The 20,268-nt window shown below is 41.1% G+C and overlaps 1 protein-coding gene across 2 annotated transcripts in view; it reads right to left on the bottom strand.

Annotated features, from left to right (window-relative positions):
• Positions 1 to 927: 927 nt before the first annotated feature.
• Positions 928 to 20,268, bottom strand: part of PTBP1 (polypyrimidine tract binding protein 1) — a 31,538-nt gene continuing 12,197 nt past the window's right edge. Inside the window, exons 4-15 of one of the 2 annotated variants that reach the window (XM_075825354.1) lie at positions 13,900 to 14,072; positions 13,333 to 13,479; positions 12,588 to 12,758; positions 11,896 to 12,006; positions 11,607 to 11,778; positions 9,186 to 9,257; positions 6,791 to 6,942; positions 4,429 to 4,462; positions 3,800 to 3,892; positions 3,504 to 3,720; positions 3,291 to 3,368; positions 928 to 3,213 (exon numbers count right to left, since the gene is read on the bottom strand). In XM_075825354.1, coding sequence (XP_075681469.1) covers positions 3,081 to 3,213; positions 3,291 to 3,368; positions 3,504 to 3,720; positions 3,800 to 3,892; positions 4,429 to 4,462; positions 6,791 to 6,942; positions 9,186 to 9,257; positions 11,607 to 11,778; positions 11,896 to 12,006; positions 12,588 to 12,758; positions 13,333 to 13,479; positions 13,900 to 14,072 — 1,553 coding nt within the window. In that variant the 3' untranslated portion in view covers positions 928 to 3,080. The remainder of the gene's footprint in view (positions 3,214 to 3,290; positions 3,369 to 3,503; positions 3,721 to 3,799; positions 3,893 to 4,428; positions 4,463 to 6,790; positions 6,943 to 9,185; positions 9,258 to 11,606; positions 11,779 to 11,895; positions 12,007 to 12,587; positions 12,759 to 13,332; positions 13,480 to 13,899; positions 14,073 to 20,268) is intronic. The other variant, XM_075825355.1, reaches the window with a different exon arrangement.

Genomic DNA, 20,268 nt, shown 5'->3' with positions numbered 1-20,268 from the left:
TTATGCAAGTTTCCATAACTCTAATAGAAGTGAATAGGGGCTCTAGAAAGCAGCATAGCAAACAATGCAGATTCCATAGCGCCTGAGTTTCAGAAACTGTAGCCCAGACGGGTAGTTTCCATAAATCCCATTACAGAAACATAGTTAAAGGGAAGGGGGGTCAAAAAACCAACAAAAACCAGCAACAAATGTAAAAAATATAATCGAAAGAAGTAACTTACTAAAAAAAAAAAAAAATTGGTACCACATTCCCTTAAGGCTATGTTCCCACAGAGTTTGACGCGGAAACCGCGCCAAAAAAAAAACTAGTCAAGAACAGCCTGAAAATGCCTCCCATTGATTTCAATGGGAGGTGGAGGAGTCTTTCCCGCGAGCGGTAAAACCACCTTGTGGGGGAAAAAGCGCCATGCCCCATCTTCGGGCGTTTACGCCTCTGACCTCCCATTGACTTCAATGGGAGGCAGAGAAAGCGTATTTTGTGGCATTTTATGCCCGTGGCGCTCAAGAGCTGCGGGCGAAAAACACAGCGTAAATCGGCCTGCAGGGATAGGAATATCTGCCTCAAACTTCCAAACTGAATTTTGAGTCAGAAATTCCACCTGCAAAAAACGCTGTGTGACCATAGCCTTAAGCTGTTTTTGTACTCCTAGCCACCTTGGCAGGATGGGGATAAGAAGGCCCTATTCCAGAGGTTGTATCCACATCAAACAAACATTTATGACATAACCTGTAGATATGTCTGGGGTGGAAATACCCATTTACTGTATCAACACTATATATGGGAAGACATTGTGTATTATACGGATCAACCAATTAGGCTACACTGCAGAAGGTAACTTGAAAAGGTAATAGAAAAGTTAGAAACCAAAAGTAGGAGACTGGAGTTGTAACAGTAAGCCAGGAGAAATAATTCACAAAGATAGGAAATAACAGAAGAATAAAGTTTATTATAAGCCCATACATATACTGGCAGATAACTGAACACTACAGTTGAGTAAACACCTACTGAAAAGTATAAATGTTTCTTATAAAATAGTTTTAATTTGTCTTTCATACAAACATATGATTAGGAGGTAATGGATTTCATACATAAAGTTGCCATCTGAGCACCTCACAATACTGAAATCTTTCTGAAAAGGTTATCAAAATATACAATTTACGACTAATAAAAAAAAAAAGAATATATTGTTTTACAGCTTTTGCATTGAAGTATACAAAATGCTAAATATTTACATTTAAGTTGATATAGGAAATAATGCACAGTATACTAGGAGGTTCATCAGAATCAGTGTCCACAACACCATGAGACCAGCAGCATCATCATCATCAATGCCGTTCTGCTGTTATTTGTGTCACCACAAACTGCATGAAGGAGAGCTACATAAGGAACTCCAGGGAGCTCCACCCTGCTAATTAGGTGTACTTTCTCATCTGGCTGTAGTTCCTGAATAGCGAATCCATAGCAGTGCCAGTAGGTCATGCCTCTATGCCAAGACCAAATACATTACGTCATGTATGTACTGTCCAACAATACAGCAAGCAATTCTTGAAGTTAGAGGGCTTAAATGCTTTAAACCCTTTGATTGATTTAGAAATATTCCTGTCCAAACCACCACAACTCTTTTCCCAGTACAAGAGCACATGACCAAGTTATATGGTCAAGCCATGGGCACTTAATGCCACCAATAGGGAGTGCACAGTGATAAGGCACTAGTGTAGGAAGAGACCTGGACCACTGTGAAACAACCTTCGCACAAAGCTTACAATGAAGTACTCCTTTAAACAGTAAGGCAGTACAATTGTGCTTTTAAGTGGCATAAAAGGCACTTAAACACAGGAAATTGTGAATGCCAAATGTCCATGTATAAAATCTTGGTCTATTGTAGCAATGCGTTCCAGCAGTAACAGAAAATTAAAATATATAATCCAGCACATAATGGAGATTACAATATAGGGGAAGAGACTGGTTAAGTATTCACCAATTACCATAGATGATTGTCTCATCTACCTTGATCGGACATTGGCCTATTAGTTTGGAGATTCCTGTATCAAAGAACCCCTGCAAGTGTAATAAAGTAAAAGGCACTTCAGAAAAGCTTTAAAATGGTGCAAACCAAGACCCAAAAGTTTAGACCTGTTCCCAAATTTTCATGTTCGCATGTTGTATGTCTACATGGCACCATCTAAGAACAAAGTAGATCAACTACAGATACCACTAATGAAGACAAGACATTTACATCCCACCTTTATGGCCACAGATCTCATTAAGGTAATGACAAAACAGTTTGGTCCTCAATTTTGGTGCATACAAATGACATGTATACTATACTTAACAGCAAGGGAACGGACTAACAAGTGCGTCAACACAAAGTTGCTGAACAGGACATTGGGTAAGGCAATAATGTGTTTTATCCAACACCGCCATTAGCCACGGCTTTCTGAACAGACAAATATTGTGAACGTACTGAGGTGCAAGAGTGGAATATTTGGTCTGACATTGTACAGGAATGACTAGAATGTTGCTCACCCTGTAAAATACATTGTAAGCCATTAAATTAACAGTGGCTATTAATCAAAGTTACATTAACTGAAGGCACAGGGAGAAAGCCAGCATGTGTGTGTGACACGAGGCAAAACAGCCACTTCTATTTGCAGTGGTACTGGAGCAATCTGAAAAATGCGATAGGCAGATACCCATTCAAAATGGTCCTCAAGACACCTGTGCAAGAGCCGAGTGTTGTTTGTGACAAATCTAGTGACAACTAGATTCATAGCCGGCCTCTGAAACCTCATCATTTGGTCCTCAAGCATGAAACTGCCACACAAGCTGAACATTAAGTATGGAGTTCATATAAGGGTATTGGGAGTACCTCCAGTCAATCCCTACCCTATAAACATCACTATCATTGCAGTCTTGAAAGAAAAAAAAAAAGCTTAAAAAAAATGAATAAAATCTGGAATGCAAGGACACTTGAGTGCTGCATTTCTATCCTGTAAAGTGGCTTTATCTGGAATGATGGAAGTGAGCCCTTCGCGACATTAGGTCACCCACAAAGGGCTAAAAGTCTTTCATCCACAAGTTAAATGGTGGACTTTGAAAAGGAGACTCGCAGATGATGATTCTCCCCCATATCATGGTTGTGAAGCTCTAGGAGTGACTCGATTGCCTCTTCAACAGAGCCCATCTGAATAAGGGCCATTTTGCGGTCTTTCCTATAAAAAAAAATAAGAAATGCGTAAGCACTTTTGTTGACAACCTTGAATTAACGGCAAAAAGCTTTTTAACTTACTGGAAGAATTTGAAGCCTTTCACTGTGCATCCATCATGTGAGAAAAGAAGCTTAAGATCCTCTTCACTTACAGCTGGCCTAAAAAAAAAAACAAACAAAAAAACACATTTTGGAGATTAGGTTTCTGAAGTATAGTACAGCATACCAGTAGGAATTTATAAAGTCTGTATAGTGACCGCAATAAGTTTCAGCATATCAAATAAAAATTCTTACGGTATGTTTGAAAGGTGGAGTGTAGCAGAAGGAGGGAAGATGTTTTGGAAGTTCTTGGACCCTGGCTTCTTAAAACGATGGAGTGGAGAATTGGTAAAGTCCTTTGTTAAGCCTTGGTCTTCCTGTCCCTCTTTGGGTAACTGTACAGTCTGGTGTTTTGATAAAGTAATACGAAGAGGCTTCCCATGCAGTCTCTGTCCATTTAAGTGACTCATTGCTGTAAATGAAAAAGATTTATTCAAACATATGCCAACCACAATGTGGACTTTCAACTCAAATGAGTGAGTAGACTTTACCTAGCTGTGCTTGGTTTCCATCAGCCATTTGAATAAGTGCATTCTCCTTTTTGTTAAAGAGAATTTTCACTCTGTGTACATCACCATATACGCCTTTGAAGAAGGAGCAAATTTAGTAAATAAACGACTGAACAGCCTTATTAACACAAACCCCCCACAATCAAAAGTTCTTATGCCATGGGCATGCCGAATTAGCATCCTAGGACTATTGATCAAATCACTATACACTCAGGATTTGAAGAATAGAAGATCAGGGATATATATATATATATATATATATATTTAAAAACATTAAAAAAAAAACAAAAACAAACTATTGGCCTGGTACCAGTGATTATTACTTTTTTTTTTCAGGCTAACATTTCACATCAAGAGGCCTCTTCAAATACTACTTCCTTTTAAAAAGGGGCATTGACCCACTCTGCATGCCACTGAAAGGTACAGTTCTACAACTGCTCTTACACATGCCAATGCACAGCAAAATTTCACAAAGATACTACAAGTAAAATGTAAAACTGCACCTTTAATGCAAAATACCCACCCAGCACAACCAGAATAAAAATGCATGCAGGACCCACCCAAACAAATAGAAAAAAAAAAATTGAATAGTAATAAAGTGCGAAACATACCGAAAAGAATAAATAGGCATTGGGGTGTAACTCTCTTTAGAGAACAGCAGAGCAAGGCAGCGGAGGGACAGGGGGTAGAGAAAAGGAGCCGAGGGAAGAGCACAGCTTGCAGAAATGGTCCACGAGGAAGGTGTCACCGGAGGAGTGGTAGGAGCAGTTGACGGATGATATTCAAGGTGGTTAATATTTGAAGGATAGGTTGGATCCGGACAGCAGGGTGTTTGGGATTTTTTTTTTTTTTTTTTTTGGAAGGGATAGTTTATGTTTGTTTTTGTTTCAAGCACAACAGGAAGCAGAAGGTGCCGTGCAGTCAGTTGGCAAAGAAATTCCGGATCAAGGTATAATAAAAACAAGAAGGGGTATGGGAGGAAAAGAAAAAAAAAAAAGTAGCAAAAACAGGTCAGTAAATATATAAAGAAACCAGTACACAAGATTTAAGTCTTAGATTAAATGTTTAGACAATAAAAAGTTTATTCTGAGAAAAGTGATACAAGAAGAAAAAATTTAAAGTCTGAGACAATATCCACACATTGTGTAACCATAAAACTGCTCCACTAACATTCAGCTCACTTAGGGTCATCACTTGCCACAAAATTGGGGCAGTTAATGTACTGCCCCATGCTTATAGTGAACTAATAGTTGCTCAGACTAGTCTAATTAGAAACTGCATTAAAAAATTAATAAGGTTGCTGCTCAACCCCAATAAACGAGCTAGTCTAGATAAACGCAGAACACTTATACTTTGTATTCTGTGCTGGCACTTCTATTTTAGTATTATGCAAAACCTGGGTTCTAGAATATTGTCTCCACCTATTTTAAGATATCAGTAGCTATAAAGTGAATACAGTAGCAAAAAGTCTTGTTAGTAGAGTTGGATGGGGAGACAGATACAACTTAAGTTTCACATTACCCCGTGCCATATACTCCGGTTTAAAAACAAAAAGTCAATAGCTTTTTAGCAACGCGTGTTTTAGGCCGTAAAGCCCCTGTGGTTTTCCAGTAAAGTCTACAACAAACGACTAGCAATTCAACTACAGACTGATCATGAAACATTTGGGAATTTGAACATAACATCCCATGCCTACAACTATAGAGAAACGTACAAGACTAAAGTTCATAGGCCATATTGAAAACTCGCTTAAAGGGGTATTCCCAACTTAAAGGAACAGTGTCATGGCAAATAATTTTTTTATATGTTAAAGATGTTAGTGCTTTAATAAAAACGTTTATTCATTTGTGTGTTTGTGTTTTACTTTTTCTTATTTTTACACTTTTTCTTCCCTATGGGGGCTGCCATTTTTTGTTCCATTTCTGTGTGTGTCGATTAACGACACACACAGACATGGAATACGGCAGCCACAGTCCCATAGGGACTGCGAACGGCTCCCGTCCCATTGACTGCCGGGTACGGCGTCTGTGTGGGAACTGCGCATGCGCCGCTCCCACACAGTCCTATTCGAAATTGGCGCCGTCCGGCGCCATTTTCCTGTGGACCGGAAGTCGCGGCCGGACAGTAATATTACTACTTCCGGTCGCGGCTTCCGGACTTGTGCACATGGAACAGCGGCAGCAAACGGAGCGGACGGGCCGGAGGGAGCCGCGGCGGCAGGAGCAGGTAAGAGATTTCAATGTATGTTCGTGTTTGTGTGTGTTTACTACTGTATGTAAACCTACTACGCTGTGTGTTAGCTCAAAAAATGGCGACACACAGTGTAGGAGGTTACACCGTTCAAACCCCTCGTTTATCCCGGCACTAGCCAGGATAAAGGAGGGGGGGATGCTGAGAGCTCACTAGAGCGAGAGCTTTTAACCCAATGTTGCAATGCTGCAATTTTGGGAAATAGCTCCATCTAGTGACCAAAAATGGGTAGTATTATAAATTATAAATAATTTATAATATTTCCTGACTCGTGAAAAAAATAAAAAAAATTTGAACAATGTTTAATCACCCACACACTAAATGTTTAATTAAAAAAAAAAAAAACATGTTTTTCGGGCAACACCATGCCTTTAAACATTAATGGCCTCTACTGCACCTATCCCAAGAACAGAGACCCATAAGGCCAGATCCAGTAGGAAAATGGAGTGGTGGCCGTGCATGTGCTGGAGCCAGTATCTAGACACTTATGGCATATCTGGTGGCGGTCAAGTATTTAAGCTGGGAATAACCCTTAGAAGAGGCTATACAGACAAGCTTTGAAACGTGCACTAAAATATATATTTTTTTTATCACGTCTGTTCAATAGACCGCTATTTCATAAACGCAGATTGAAAAAAAAAAAAAAAAAAAAAAAAAACACTAAATTGACTACTGTAGCAAACTACACATATGTAAAGTTCTAAAACACAGAATGTAACTAACCTCTGGGCTAAGGTTGCTGACAAGCAAAACAGAGTTTCCAGGAATCCCTAGACCAGGTATGCCAAGTCTGCTAGCAGCAGCCGCTGCAGCTGCTGATGGTAGTGAAAGGGGTGCAAGTGCTCCATGGACGCCTGATTGAGAAAAAAAAAAGTCTGTGCCACTACACCAATTATTTGATGAAATGAAGCTACTCACACAAATATACAATTTCAATATATTGCAGGTATTAAAAGGGATTCCAAACTTTAAGATTGATCATATCAACAGTAATCAATATGGTAATCGAGTCACCATTTTACTAAACACTGGTATGCTGTTCACAAGAACAAAGCTGCAAAACCAAACTTATCAGTGGGCGTTCCTCACTTCCCATATTGATGGCAAGTACTAAGGTTACAAAAAGGATTCTATACTTTCCCACTGATTAGAAGTGCATTTCCCCTTTGCCAACCATCTATTGCACTATTTTTGTTAAAGGGAAGGTGTCATGATTTTTTTTTTTATCATATTGCTATTAGTATGATATGAACATAAATTTTATTTATGTGTTCTTGTGTTCTACTTCCTTCTCTATGGGGGCTGTCATTTTTTTTTTCATCTCTGTGTGCTACAGCACATACATCCCCATAGAGAATGCAAACGGGAGCCATTCCATTCACTGCAGCATATGCCGTTCATGCGCCGCTCCCACACAGACCAAAACGAAGCTAGTTAGCCAAGCAAAATACTGCGCCATTTTCATTTGGACCGGAAGCCGTTGCCGGACAGTCAGATGACTTCTGGCCGCGGCTTCCGGCCAGATGTTCAAGGAAGCTAAGATGCAAGGAATAGGAGCGGAGGTGGCGGCAGAAGGTAATTTATGCTCGTATATGTGATGTGGGCATTATGTTCGTGTCATACTGTCTGCTGAGCACTGTATCTAATCATCCTACACTGTGCAGTCTCAGAAAATGGCGGCACACAGTGTAGGAGGTTTGAAGATTCAACCCCCTCCTCCTGGCACTAGCCAGAATAAGGGAGGGGGGATTGTGTGAGGACACTAGAGAGAGTGTCTACCCCAAATTTGCAGCATATAGCAATGAGGTTGCTTTACCACATTGACCATGCTGCAATTTTGGGAACTGCTCCCTCTAGTGGCCAGCACATGGAAATGTTATAAATTAGAATCTAATTTATAATATTTCCTGACTTGTGAAAAAATTAACACAATGTGTAATCACTCAAATAATAATTATTTAACTAAAAAAAAAATTCTAGCGACACATTCCCTTTATGTCATTTGAAGAGGTAAACAAAACTAGATTCCAAATCTCATTTGAGGGCCTGTGTAGCCCCAGCCTAATCCGGAGTAATTCCACCTTTGTTCTAGTGCAAAGTAAACAGTAGACATGGCTTAGCTGCTTTACTGTTGCACTACAGTCAATTGACAGTCCATAGAAACATGTTTATCTGTCAAGAAGTTGCACCAAAGTCCCAGAAAGTTAAAATGGTTGTCCAGTTTTATTTATAGGATAGGAAATTAGTTTTCCCACATGAATTAGAAATTCGGATGTAGCATCTCTATTATGACTGTCAGAGCTGCTCCAACACACTGCCTCTTGTGCTTTTTTTTTTTTTTTTTAATAGTCTACTTGTATAAAATGGCTGCCTATCTCTAGGTAATCTTGAGTTTAATAAAGTTAATATACAGTGATTTTGTTTATCACTACTCCCCCATTAGTCCTATTCACTTAGTCCATAGCGTATCCTCCATGTTGCCCAATAGGACTAATCTGTGGGCTATACTATTTTACTGTGAGCAGACATGGGCCTCACTGTTCTAAGATCATTGTGTGAGCAGAATTTCTAAGGCTCTGTTCGCATCTGCGTTGGGGTCCCGTTCGGACCCCGAGCAGACACAAACTGACAGTTTCCATCACCATTGATTTCAATGGTGACAGTTTGTGCCCATAGTATCGGTGTCTTTTGTGCACCGGACCAGTCGTTTTGCCGGAAGCAATAGCGTAGTAGACTACGCTATTGCTTCTAGCAAAATGGGTCCAGAGCACAAAAGAGACAAACGGAAACCACGGGCACCAGCTCTGTCACCATTGAAATCAATGGTGATGGAAACGGTGTCAGTTTGTGTCTGCTCAGGGTCCGGTTCTGACAGAAAGCTCAGACGGAAAGTCAGAACGGGACACCAACGCAGATGTGAACAGAGCCTAATACATTTATATTAGAAAACTAACATCTATTCTATAAATGTAAATAAAAAGCAGAACCCCTCTAAATGGAAGCAGTCACACAAACCTCTGCAGCTCCAGCCCAAGCATCCTTTACAACGGTCATGTTTTCTTATTACATGTACACAACTAAATCAAATCGTTACATTTAAGGAAAAACACAAACTTACCTTGTGGAATAGCAAAGGCTGGTGGAAATCCTGCACTAGCATATGGGTTGGCAGATATCAGTCCAGGGGCTCCTGAGTTGGAAAAGTTTGTTAGTATTTTTGGGAAAAGTGGGTCACATTTAAGTTAAAACAATAAGGGGCCATATAAACAATGGGTCATCAGAAAGGTTTTCATTAACATTTAAAGGAGACTTCTGAATAAGCCATCGTGAGTAACGAGGAACAGTTTCTGCCCATTATACCCGGCATATTTTTTTTATGTAAAGCAGCTGTCACCATATTATAAGTGCCCCATCTGCTACATTATGTGATGAGTGGTTTTTATTTTGAAAAATGATTTGCGCAAGTTATGAGCAGTTTGATTTATGCTAATTAGTTTCTTAATGATCAACTGGGCAGGCTTTTACTTTACCAAGTGGGCGTTGTACAGAGGAGTGTATGACGCTGACCAATCAAAGTCATGCACTTCTCATTGTTCCAGCCCAGTCTTTCACTGCACAATCACGCTGTAACAATGGGCTGGAACAATGAGAAGTGTATGATGCCGATTGGTCAGCGTCATACACTTCTGTACAACGCCCAGTTGGTAAGAGTAAAAACATGTACAGGCGGTCACTAAGTAATTAATTAGCATAAATCTAAAATTGCTCATAACTTGCACAAAAATGATAGTTTTTCAAAATAAAAACCACTGCTGTTCTCTACATTACAGCGCCGATCCCATTATGTAGGAGATAGAGCACTTATAATGTGGTGACCGCCTCTAAGCAGTTTTCCCTTCTGCAGGCTCTCCAATAGTCAGTTATCCCTGAGCTAGTGGGTGGAGTCTGATGTGTATGGATGACATAATAGCAGAGATGAACATCCTGCTCCACAATATTTGTAGCACACCCTCAGGAATGGCTGAACAAAGGAGATTAGAGGTAATGAGCAATGTAGCTGTGAATCAAGCACTGGCGTGAGATACACTGTACTATAAGATTCTGCAGAAGATTGCCTCTGCTCCCTCCTCCTATGCGAAGCATGTAACCTGATCAGTGAGCTGATATTTGTCAATTGAGTAAATTATCAGTGCAGAGGGCAGAGGGAGAAGTGGAGGAAGTAAATTCTCAGATTAGTTGATTAGTTTGTTTATTTGCTTGTACTAGTGACTTATGCAAACTTTGCTGTAAAATTCTATTAACAGGCTCCCTTAGGCCCCATGCATACAAATGTGCTTTGGCGGCCGAAATTCCCCCGAAAATGCACGGGATAATTGCAGCCCCATTCATGTCTATGGGCCCATGTACACGACCGTGGTTTCCATGGTCAAATGGCCCAGGAGCCCGGACCGCAGAAAGAACAGACATGTCTTATTAGGGCCGTATTCTGCAGTCCAGGCTCATAGAAAATAGACACGGCCATGTGCAGATGCCGCGATTCACGGGCGGCTCGCGGGTGACTCCGCAGCCGGCCGACCTGAAAATCACGGTCGTGCATGAGACCTTAACCCTTTCAGGATGAAGCCTTTTGCCTTAATTTTTTACTCCCTGCCTTTCAAAAGCCATGTTTATTTTGCTGTCAATGAAGGGGCACGAGTGGTTTTTATCAGCACTATTAAGAGTACTATCTAATGTAATGGAAAACAAAAAAAATTCTGTGGGGGTGGAATTGGGAAGAAAAAAAATCCTCCATTGTTTTGTTTTATGCTTTCACGGTGTGGTGAAAACAACAACTTCACTTTATTCTGCGGCTGAGTACAATTACAGTGATAGCAAGTTTATAATTCTACTTTTACAAAGAAAAAGAATGTCAAAAAAATTGTTTTGTTTCACAATAGTCTGAGCCATAACTTATTTTCTCGTCGATTGAGCGGTGTGAGTGCTTTATTTGTAAACCATTTTAATTACATTTTTTATTTGTTTTGAAAGCCAAGGTTACCAAAAAAGATAGTTTATTTTTTTTATGGCATTCACTGTGCGAGTTAAATAATTTGGTATTAAAACAGCTCAGACTTTTCTGGACATAGGCCCAATTAGGTTTATTTTTTTTACATTACTTGGATATTTTTTTAACTTAGTTTATTATTAGACTACTGAAAACTTTACACGGTCAGTCCCCTAGGGGACTTGAACCAGTGATTGTTGGTACCATACACTGCAATACTAATGTACTACAGTATATTGTTATTTTTACAGGCTTCCATCAAGCATAACTTTAGCAGAGAGAGAAGGCAGACCTGTGGGCCTTCATTAGGCCTCTAGGCTGCCATGACAAGCATTTGCACCCTGCGATTGCATCACAGGGGCCCAGTTCTAATTGCTTAGATACTGCAGTCGCTACGGACTGCAGTATCTAAGGGGTTAAACGGCGAGGAGCAGTGCGATCTTTGTTCCTGGCTGTAAGTCCAGCACATTAGTCATGTATCACATTCAATCTCACCGAAGGCAGCAATGGTTTGATCCAATGAAGGCTGTCCATCACCAGATGGCAAGTCAGGGCGTGTGTAGTCTCTGCTTTTATCATTGTTGTATTTCACGTTAAGGCTGGTGAGTTTTGAGAAGTCAATTCTAAGTGTACAGCAAGCATTATAAATGTTCTGGCCATCAAGAGACTAGAGGAGAAAAAAAAAAAAAATTCACTTTAATTTAAACAAGGCGAGACCTATGTAACAATTATATTGTGGTAAAATTTGCTTAGATAATTTGATTAAAATAAAAATGCAGTTTACCAGTTTGGCATGCTGTGCGCTCACAGGGTCAGAATACTGCAAAAGTGCCTGAAACTGATTGTTCTTTGTGAAGGTTATTATCTTAAGAACTGTTCCAAACTTTGAAAATATCTGGAAGAGAAAAGAAGTTTACTTTAGAATTGCAGCCATTTTAGAATACTAGGAACTGGGTGATTCACTAGAATGTTTGATCAGTTTTTAAAACTGAAAAAAATAAATAAAATAAGTTACTGCAAGTGCAGAGCTTGTTGGGCAGCCTTAAAAAGTTAAAGCGTAGCTAAACGTTTTACAAACTTCTGACATGTCAGAAGTTTGGATTGGTGGGGGTCCGAGCACTGAGACCCCCACCAATCGCTAGAACGAAGCAACTGAAGCACTCCTGTGAGTGCTCAGCCGCTTCGTGTCTGTTCGGCTTTTTCCGGAAATAAATGCATCAGTGTACGGACACAATAGAAAGTCTGAGCACGTACTCAAGCTTATTCTGGAAAGCCAATGTATCTGTGTATAGGCTCATAGACCTTATATTAAGTCTGTACACGGACATTGGTTTCCGGAAACAAACGGACACGAAGCGGCTGAGCGCTCACACGACAGTTTCGTTCTAGCGATTGGTGGGGGTCTTAGTACTCAGTATCAAAGTGGCACTGTATACAAGACGTATTCCCAGTTTACAATGGGAGACTGACACTTACCTGATGCAAGACATCAAGAGTGACTGGATAGAAGAGATTTTCCACAATTATCCGGAGAACAGGACTCTGCCCTGATATAGCCATGCCAGCATCTACTGTGGTAGGTGTACTCGACAATGCAATACCAGTTGGCTGAACAGAATTCACAGCCAGGAGTGCTGCTTGTGCCCTCTGTGAAAGAATAGTATGCCAAAATAAGATCCTCCCCATATCTTTGCTACAATCGCTTTACTGCAGCTGTCAACATACTCAAGTCTCACACTTAACACACTACATCTACTTGGTCTTAAAACCAGACCTTTCACTGCCAAATTCCTACTGCACAGGGACAGTAACACGACATACGGTTTACGATTAACATCTGCAGAGAAGTAACCATTCACTCACAAATAAATTAGTTTTAAAAACTTATATCCCTAATGAGGTATATCATTTATGGGACAGCAGTTTTAAACATGCCATGGAAGAAAGAGAACCCCACATCAGTAAGGTGAACGAAAAAACAAGTATTCATTAACTGCCAGTGTTATTTTTACACCTTCCACTTCTTACATTAGGTGTTCAATATAAAATATTGCCCCTGTATGTGCTGTTAAATTTGAAAAGCCTATGTTGAAGAGCCTATTCATAAAGGGCACAGGAAAATAGATGGCATACATGTGGATTCCAAAAATCTGCCATGTAATCCAATATATAAAAGGGACAAAATTGAGCCATTACGTGCAGATGACCATACAGTGCTTACCGCTTGGTTAGGAGAGTTATCAGTCTTCAGCTCTTTGTGGTTTGAGAACTGAATGTAGATGGGTTGGCTCCTGAGCACTGGTGTGACTGTGGCAAAGTAATTTACCATTGTATTCGCAGCTTCTTCAGTACTCATCTCTATAAATGCCTAAAAGGAGAAAAAAAAAACAAACTCACTTTGACTGGAACCACTTTGTGTATAATGTGCAAAGAAAACGTTTATTTAACCCGCCTACATACAAGAAGCTGGCCAAATCCAGATATGAGCGCTCGTCAGAATCTAGCGGCCTCATTACACACCTCAGGCGAAGGGGGCACAGGACGACGATAGGATTGAGCATGTTTTATTTTGACGTGCCCAATACGCAGTTCTGTAGGAGATAAGCTGCTGCCAGAGTGGTTTGGCTTATTCCCCTCTCCATTGGAGAAGCACATGTTCATTTCAAGGCAAAAAAGGTGTTGGCCGGAGCTTTTGGCCATCTTTTACTTCATGTGTAACTGTTGGTGGCTATAACATACTAGGACTAGGGGTTTTTCCTCCTACAATAGTTTTCAAAAGCAGTTTTACCTGGTTTTTTCCTTTTAACATCAAGAGGTTAGTCACTTTTCCAAACGGAAGGCCAAGAGCTATAACTTCAGCCTCTGTAACATCCCCTGGTAGCTTTCTGACATGAATCACTTTAGAACCAATTCCTACAGATCTGTTTTCACCCTTAAATTTCTTGCTGTCATTTCCATTTGCTGCAAGAAAAATTTTTTTTTTAAAAAACATTACTTACAGGTCACAATTGAAAGTTATGCTATACTACAGTGTATTCCAGCAATATGAACAGAGCAAAATGCAAGCCATTTAATCTTTGTGCCATGAAGCAAATATATTTATTTTCTGTTGCATATATAGTGCCAACATACTCTACAGAGTTTGTAATAACTCAAGTGTTCCTGTCCCTAAATATGCTTAGTTGAATTTCCCCATCAAACCCTGTTCACATCACAGTCTTCCATTAGGAATCAGGTGGACTACAGACATACTTCGGAGGAAAAGCTGAAACTTCGGTATATAGTGGGATAAGTCACCTGAACCTTCCAGGCAGAGTGCTACCTGAAGTGCTGTGCTCAGGGGTGCCCTTGGTCACTGAACATATATTGACGGATATTGGGAGTTAACTGACTTTAGCTTATATCTGACTGTTGCCATACAGTATATATGAACATAATCAAATGATTGATGGGTTTAGAAACATTGTACAATGACTAACCCTTTCACGACCAAGGGTCATTGATGCCTGTGTCCAGGTCAAATATGCCATTATTGATATACACTTTAAATAGCCTTGCAACCGCTTCAAATATCGCAACTATTTTTACAAGACTTTTTGACCAAGTGGGCGTTGTACAGAGGAGTGTATGACGCTGACCAATCAACGTCATACACTTCTCTCCATTCATTTACTCTGCAGATAGTGATAGTTATATCGTTATGTGCAGCCTCATACACAAACACTAATATTACTGCAGTGTCCTGACAAATATGCATTACCTCCAGCCAGGACGTGATGTGTAGTCAGAATCCTGACACTTCTGTAGTCTCTGCTTTACAGCACGGCACAGAAAGATCTCGCTGTGAATGACAGTTTACAGCGTAATCTCACGAGACTACGACTGCCATGCTGTAAATCAGACGCTACGGAAGTGGACAGGATTCTGACTACACATCACGTCCAGGCTGGTAGCGATGTATATTCAATATCAGGACACTGCAGTAATGTTAGTGTGTGTATGTGGCTGCACATAGCGATATAGCTATATCGCTATGTGCTGTGTACATGAATGGGGAGAAGTGTATGACGCTGATTGGTCAGCGTCATACACTCCTCTGTACAACACCCACTTGTCCATATAGTAAAACACACCCAGTTGTCCATTGAGAAACTCATTAGCATAAACCCAATATAGGTCACTCGTCAAAAATGATCGTTTTTCTAAATAAAAAAAATACTGCTGTGATCTACATTACAGCGCCGATCACATCATGTACAATATAGGCCACTTATAATGGTGACAGAGCCTCTTTAAGGAACGAATTAGCATAAATCTAAAATTGCTCATAACTTAGTCAAAGGAGTTTCAAAATAAAAAACACTGCCGTTATTTACATTACAGCGACGATCAGATTACGTAGGAGATAGGGCACTTATAATCTGGTGACAGAGCCTCTTTAACCCCTTAGGGATGCAGCCTAGTTTGGGCCTTAAAGTGAAATATGTCAGATTTGAAAAATGGGCTCTGAGCCTTATGTGGTAACGTCCGAATGCTTAAACCTATCCAAGCGATTGAGATGGTTCTCGTGACATTGGTAAAATTTAGACGATATATTCAGTTTATTGGTGAAAAAAAAATTAAAGTTTATAGAAAAATAGCATTTCAGAATTTAAATGCATCTGCTTGTAAAACACCTGGTTATACCACCCAAAATAGTCACTAGCTCACATTTCCCATATGTCTACTTTAGATTGGCATCGTTTTTTGAACATTTTATTTTTCTTGGACATTACAAGGCTTAGAACATAAACAGCAATTTCTCATATTTTTAAGAAAACTTCAAAAGCCTTTTAAGGTACCTGTTAGTTCTGAAGTGGCTTTGAGGGGCCTATTTATTAGAAACCACCCATAAAACACCCCATTTTAAAAACTAGACCCCTCAAAGTATTCAAAACCGCATTTAGAAAGTTTATTTAACCCTTTAGGCATTTCACAGGAATTAAACGTAGAGGTGAAATTTGCAAATTTAATTTTTCTTGCTGAATTTCAATTGTATTCAATTTTTTTCTGTAACAGGTTTTACCAGAGAAACACTACTAAATATGTATTGTCCAGATTCTGCCGTTTTTAGAAATGTCCCACATGTGGATCTAGTGCGCTCGTGGACTAAAACAAGCCCCAGAAGCAACTCATTTTCACACATCTTTTTTTACTTTATTACTTTGTCCCACTAGGGTACTCTAGGGCAGGAGGCCCGGATCGCAATTCTAATACACTGCATTACATGCATAGTGCAGTGTATTGTATTAGAGCTGTCAGCTACTCACTGACAGCAAGCATAGTGGGTCCTGACTTGGTCAGGACCCAATAGGCTTCCGTCGATGGCATAGCCAGACTCCATTGTTAGGTGTCCGGTTGCCATAGACACCATCGCTGTCTGCCATCAGGTAGCAGGCCGGCGATGGTAGCTTAACCCCTAAAAAGCTGTGATCGCTATTGAACTCGGCTTTTAAGGGGTTAATCAGCAGGGACACAGCGATCGGTCCCCGCTATAAGAGCTACGGCAACTGCTGTACGAGACAGCAGCTGTCACAGCTCCTGTATGTGTCAGGAAGACGGCCGAAATGGCCGTTACTCCCGCCACGCACTATTCCATCACTGTGGGCGAACAGGTCGGTCAGCATGACGGAATAGTACGTCACTGAGCATTAAGGGGTTAAGCCACACATCCTAGTTTCCAAAATCGGTGTAAAATGGCCAAAACTTAAAATTTCCCTGCAAAGCAACTTTTCTAGGCCAGAAAACTGAAGATATAAAAATCTACATTAAAAAGGACAGTGAGGAGTGAGAACAGGTTAGCTGCAGCAGAATCTCTCCATGTAACCTGATATCCTCCTGCCTTCTTACAATACCCAGACACTGTCAGCCAGCCTGCATAAGGCCTCATCCACACGGCAGGGTTTCCCGGCCGGGTGCCGGCCGTTCATAAATCGGCCGGCACCCGGCAGCATTAGGAATAATAGACCCCTAATGGGGCTATTCACACGACCGATTTTTTGACGGCCGGGAAAACCGGCTGTCAAAAAATAGGACATGCTCTATCTTCGCCCGGGTACCCGGCCCCCATAGAAGTCTATGGGGCCGGGTAATACACGGCCATCACCGGGATGTGTCCCGAGTGATGGCCGGGTTTCCCGGCGCTTGCGCTCTATCTCCTCCTCCTCACAGCGCAGTGTGCATGTGAGGAGGAGGAGTTGATGCCATTCTGACGAATGGTATCGCTGTACACTGTGTGGCAGGGCCGGGGTGTACAGCAGGTGGAAGGGAGCGCTGCGCTGGCTCCCTTCCCCTGCTTGTTTTAAAAGCACCCTGGCCCGGCGACACCTTCGATGGCGCCGCTAGCAGCTGCTGCAGCGACGCCACTATAGCAGAGCAGGGAGGTATCTCCCCGCTCTATGTGCTAGCCGCACTTTAGCTCCTTGAAGGAGCGGAATCCCCGTGTTTTCGGGGATTCCGCTCCTGGACAGAGCGCTTGATGTTTCGGTCCATATCTGGGCAGTGACATCAGGGGAAACTCCTGAAGCGGAATCCCCGAACACATGGGGATTCCCCTTCAGGAGTTGCCGCTGATGTCACTGTCCGGATCTGCCCGGCCCGGATGCAAAACTTAATGCAAAAAAATGGCTGATTTTACCAGCCGACACTCGGGCTCGGGAACGACCCGGTCGTGTGAATCCCGCCTAAGGCGAAGTACTGGGGGGGGGGGGGGGATATCTGGTTCAGTAGTTGACTGCTTGCCTCAGCAGTGATGGTGCCATGTAGGACACACAGCCGATAAGGCCAGCAATTGACTGCAGTGGTACGTAGCCACATGCAGGAGCGTGGTGGGTTGCGCATACCTGGTTATTTTATATTATACCCTGCCTAGTTTAAAAAAAATCCTGGATAACTCCTTTAAGAACGCTGGGATGTTTGTGTTGATGCACTCAGATCCTTAACTATTTTTTCATCTACATATGGGTATGAAGCCTTGTTAGTGGCAAATCACATAGTACTTTTAACTTGCACCATTTTGGGGTACATATACTTATTGATTAACTTTCTTGGGGGGAATGAAAAAAAAAACAAAAAAAAAAAACAGCAATTCTACCATTGTATCTTGATTTCCATTTACACTGTAAGACCATTATCACCTGTCAGTAAAAAAAATACCTACATCTAAGTTATTGTCAATCCCTGTCATTGCAGGGGAGAAAGTTTTTCAGCTGTAATATGAAGTCTGATTATGTGGGCACATCTCTAGTGCCATCTACTGGACAATTACGTTCTACTGCATTCAGGAGGCTCCAAGTCTGACATAACGGCATGTCCTACTGCATCAAGGGTGTTAACCAGTAGCCTGATATAATTAATCATAATACCTATACCAATCTAGGCTGAAAACCAACAACTCTTCATATGAATGCATAAACATAATACCCATTAGAATATGTGCAGACATCAATATGTATATCAAGAACACCAAACATACCAGGAAAAATTTAATTTTTGTTAGAATACACTGTAATTGGTAATGTTTTATTGTTCACTTTGATATCCAGGCTTTACAGGATTGTGCTTATATGAAGTGAAGTTGTGTATACGGTTGCTCTTGATAGTGCACTTGTTTTAACATTTGTGATTATGCCATTGTAAATTGTATTGTGGTCCTGGAGCTGAAATTGGTTAGCACTACATTGCTATGAGCCTATGCTTTTTACTGCTGTGAAAAGGCTCACCCCGGTTACTCATGTTTATCCTTCGATCACTTTCAAACCTTGAAAAGCTGTGTGATGAATGCTTATTCAATCTCAAAGTCCATTCAGTTATTAAAATTTGACCACGGGATTTGCATGGTAAACCGTGGGATGGTTTTACACATGCAGATTTTATGCCCATTGGGATGAACAGCTGTAATACGATTTTGTATCTAGTCTAAAGCACATCCCGTTTACACAGGGAGATGTGCTACTGACAAGTGATCAGTTTTAGGGCCGCATTAACGATACGATCAGCTGACAAATCAGCATTTGCCAGCTGATCGTTGCCCTATGTAAGGCCCCATGCACACGACTAAAACTAATTGCGGATGGCAATACGGCTTGCAATTATGGACCCACCCGGTTCTATAGGCCACGGACACATTTCTGTAGCACTATGGATGGGTGTCAGTGCTGTAGAACAGTGCTGGGAAATATGGAGCATGGCCTACTTCTGATTTTACAGGCCGTGCTCCCATACTTTGTATGGGAGCATGGAATGAAAACGCAGCCCGTGGGTGTTGGCAGCCGGCTGTGCCCATGAGGCCTAAACATGGAAGCGCTCAGGACTGAGCATTCATGCAAGTGCTTGTTCAACCAGACAAATATAGTATAAGTATCAGGCACTGACAATCACTAAAAGACAGAGGCAGATATAATATACCTAGCCACAAAGTAGCATCACAAAACACATTGCAGTGGGAAGATTGTCCAACAAATAGAGCCAAATCTATACAAAATCTGGAGAAAGGCGCCATTGAGCGAGCTGAATCAAATTATGGGTGACTAAGTAAGTCACTATCTTGCATAAACTTGGACTGCTGCTTTTTCCTTCCTTATCGATTTTGACTCTTTGCCAAGGTTCAGTGGTGTGCACCCTATACACTGCTGTACCGGCTTTTATTTCCAGTTTCAAGCTATAGAAAACATTCGTAATAGTGGTGTCAAAGAATGATTAATGTTCACCCACCACACGTCTCGCCAACATGTTCCGTAATCGGTGAATATTTGTCACTCTTCAATCACACTGCCTATACTACTCCATACTTTTGTAAAGATTGGCTATATATGTTAAACCCATTGCAAGGTGACTATGGTCTATGTGATACTTACTGGAGTATTCTTACTTGACAGGACTGATGTTTATTCCTTTTATCAAGCCATAAGGGGGACCACATCTTGTCTAACATATTTGGCCACGCTTCTATTCTGTTCACTCACTACTTAATTGTTTTATGCTATGGATGAAATAAAGATTAATTTGGTGTATTTAATTTTGTCTGGCACTATCCAAGTGCCTGTTCACATCTGCGTGCATGCCATTCTGTACTGCTCCGTCACAGGAGCAGAAGTGAATAGCCAGAAGCGCTGGTTCC

The sequence above is a fragment of the Rhinoderma darwinii genome, chromosome 1 (assembly GCF_050947455.1).
Source record: "Rhinoderma darwinii isolate aRhiDar2 chromosome 1, aRhiDar2.hap1, whole genome shotgun sequence".
NCBI classification, from domain to species: Eukaryota; Metazoa; Chordata; class Amphibia; order Anura; family Rhinodermatidae; genus Rhinoderma; species Rhinoderma darwinii.
The sequence above is the reverse complement of the archived record's forward strand: the minus strand, read 5'-3'. Positions and strand labels throughout refer to the sequence as shown.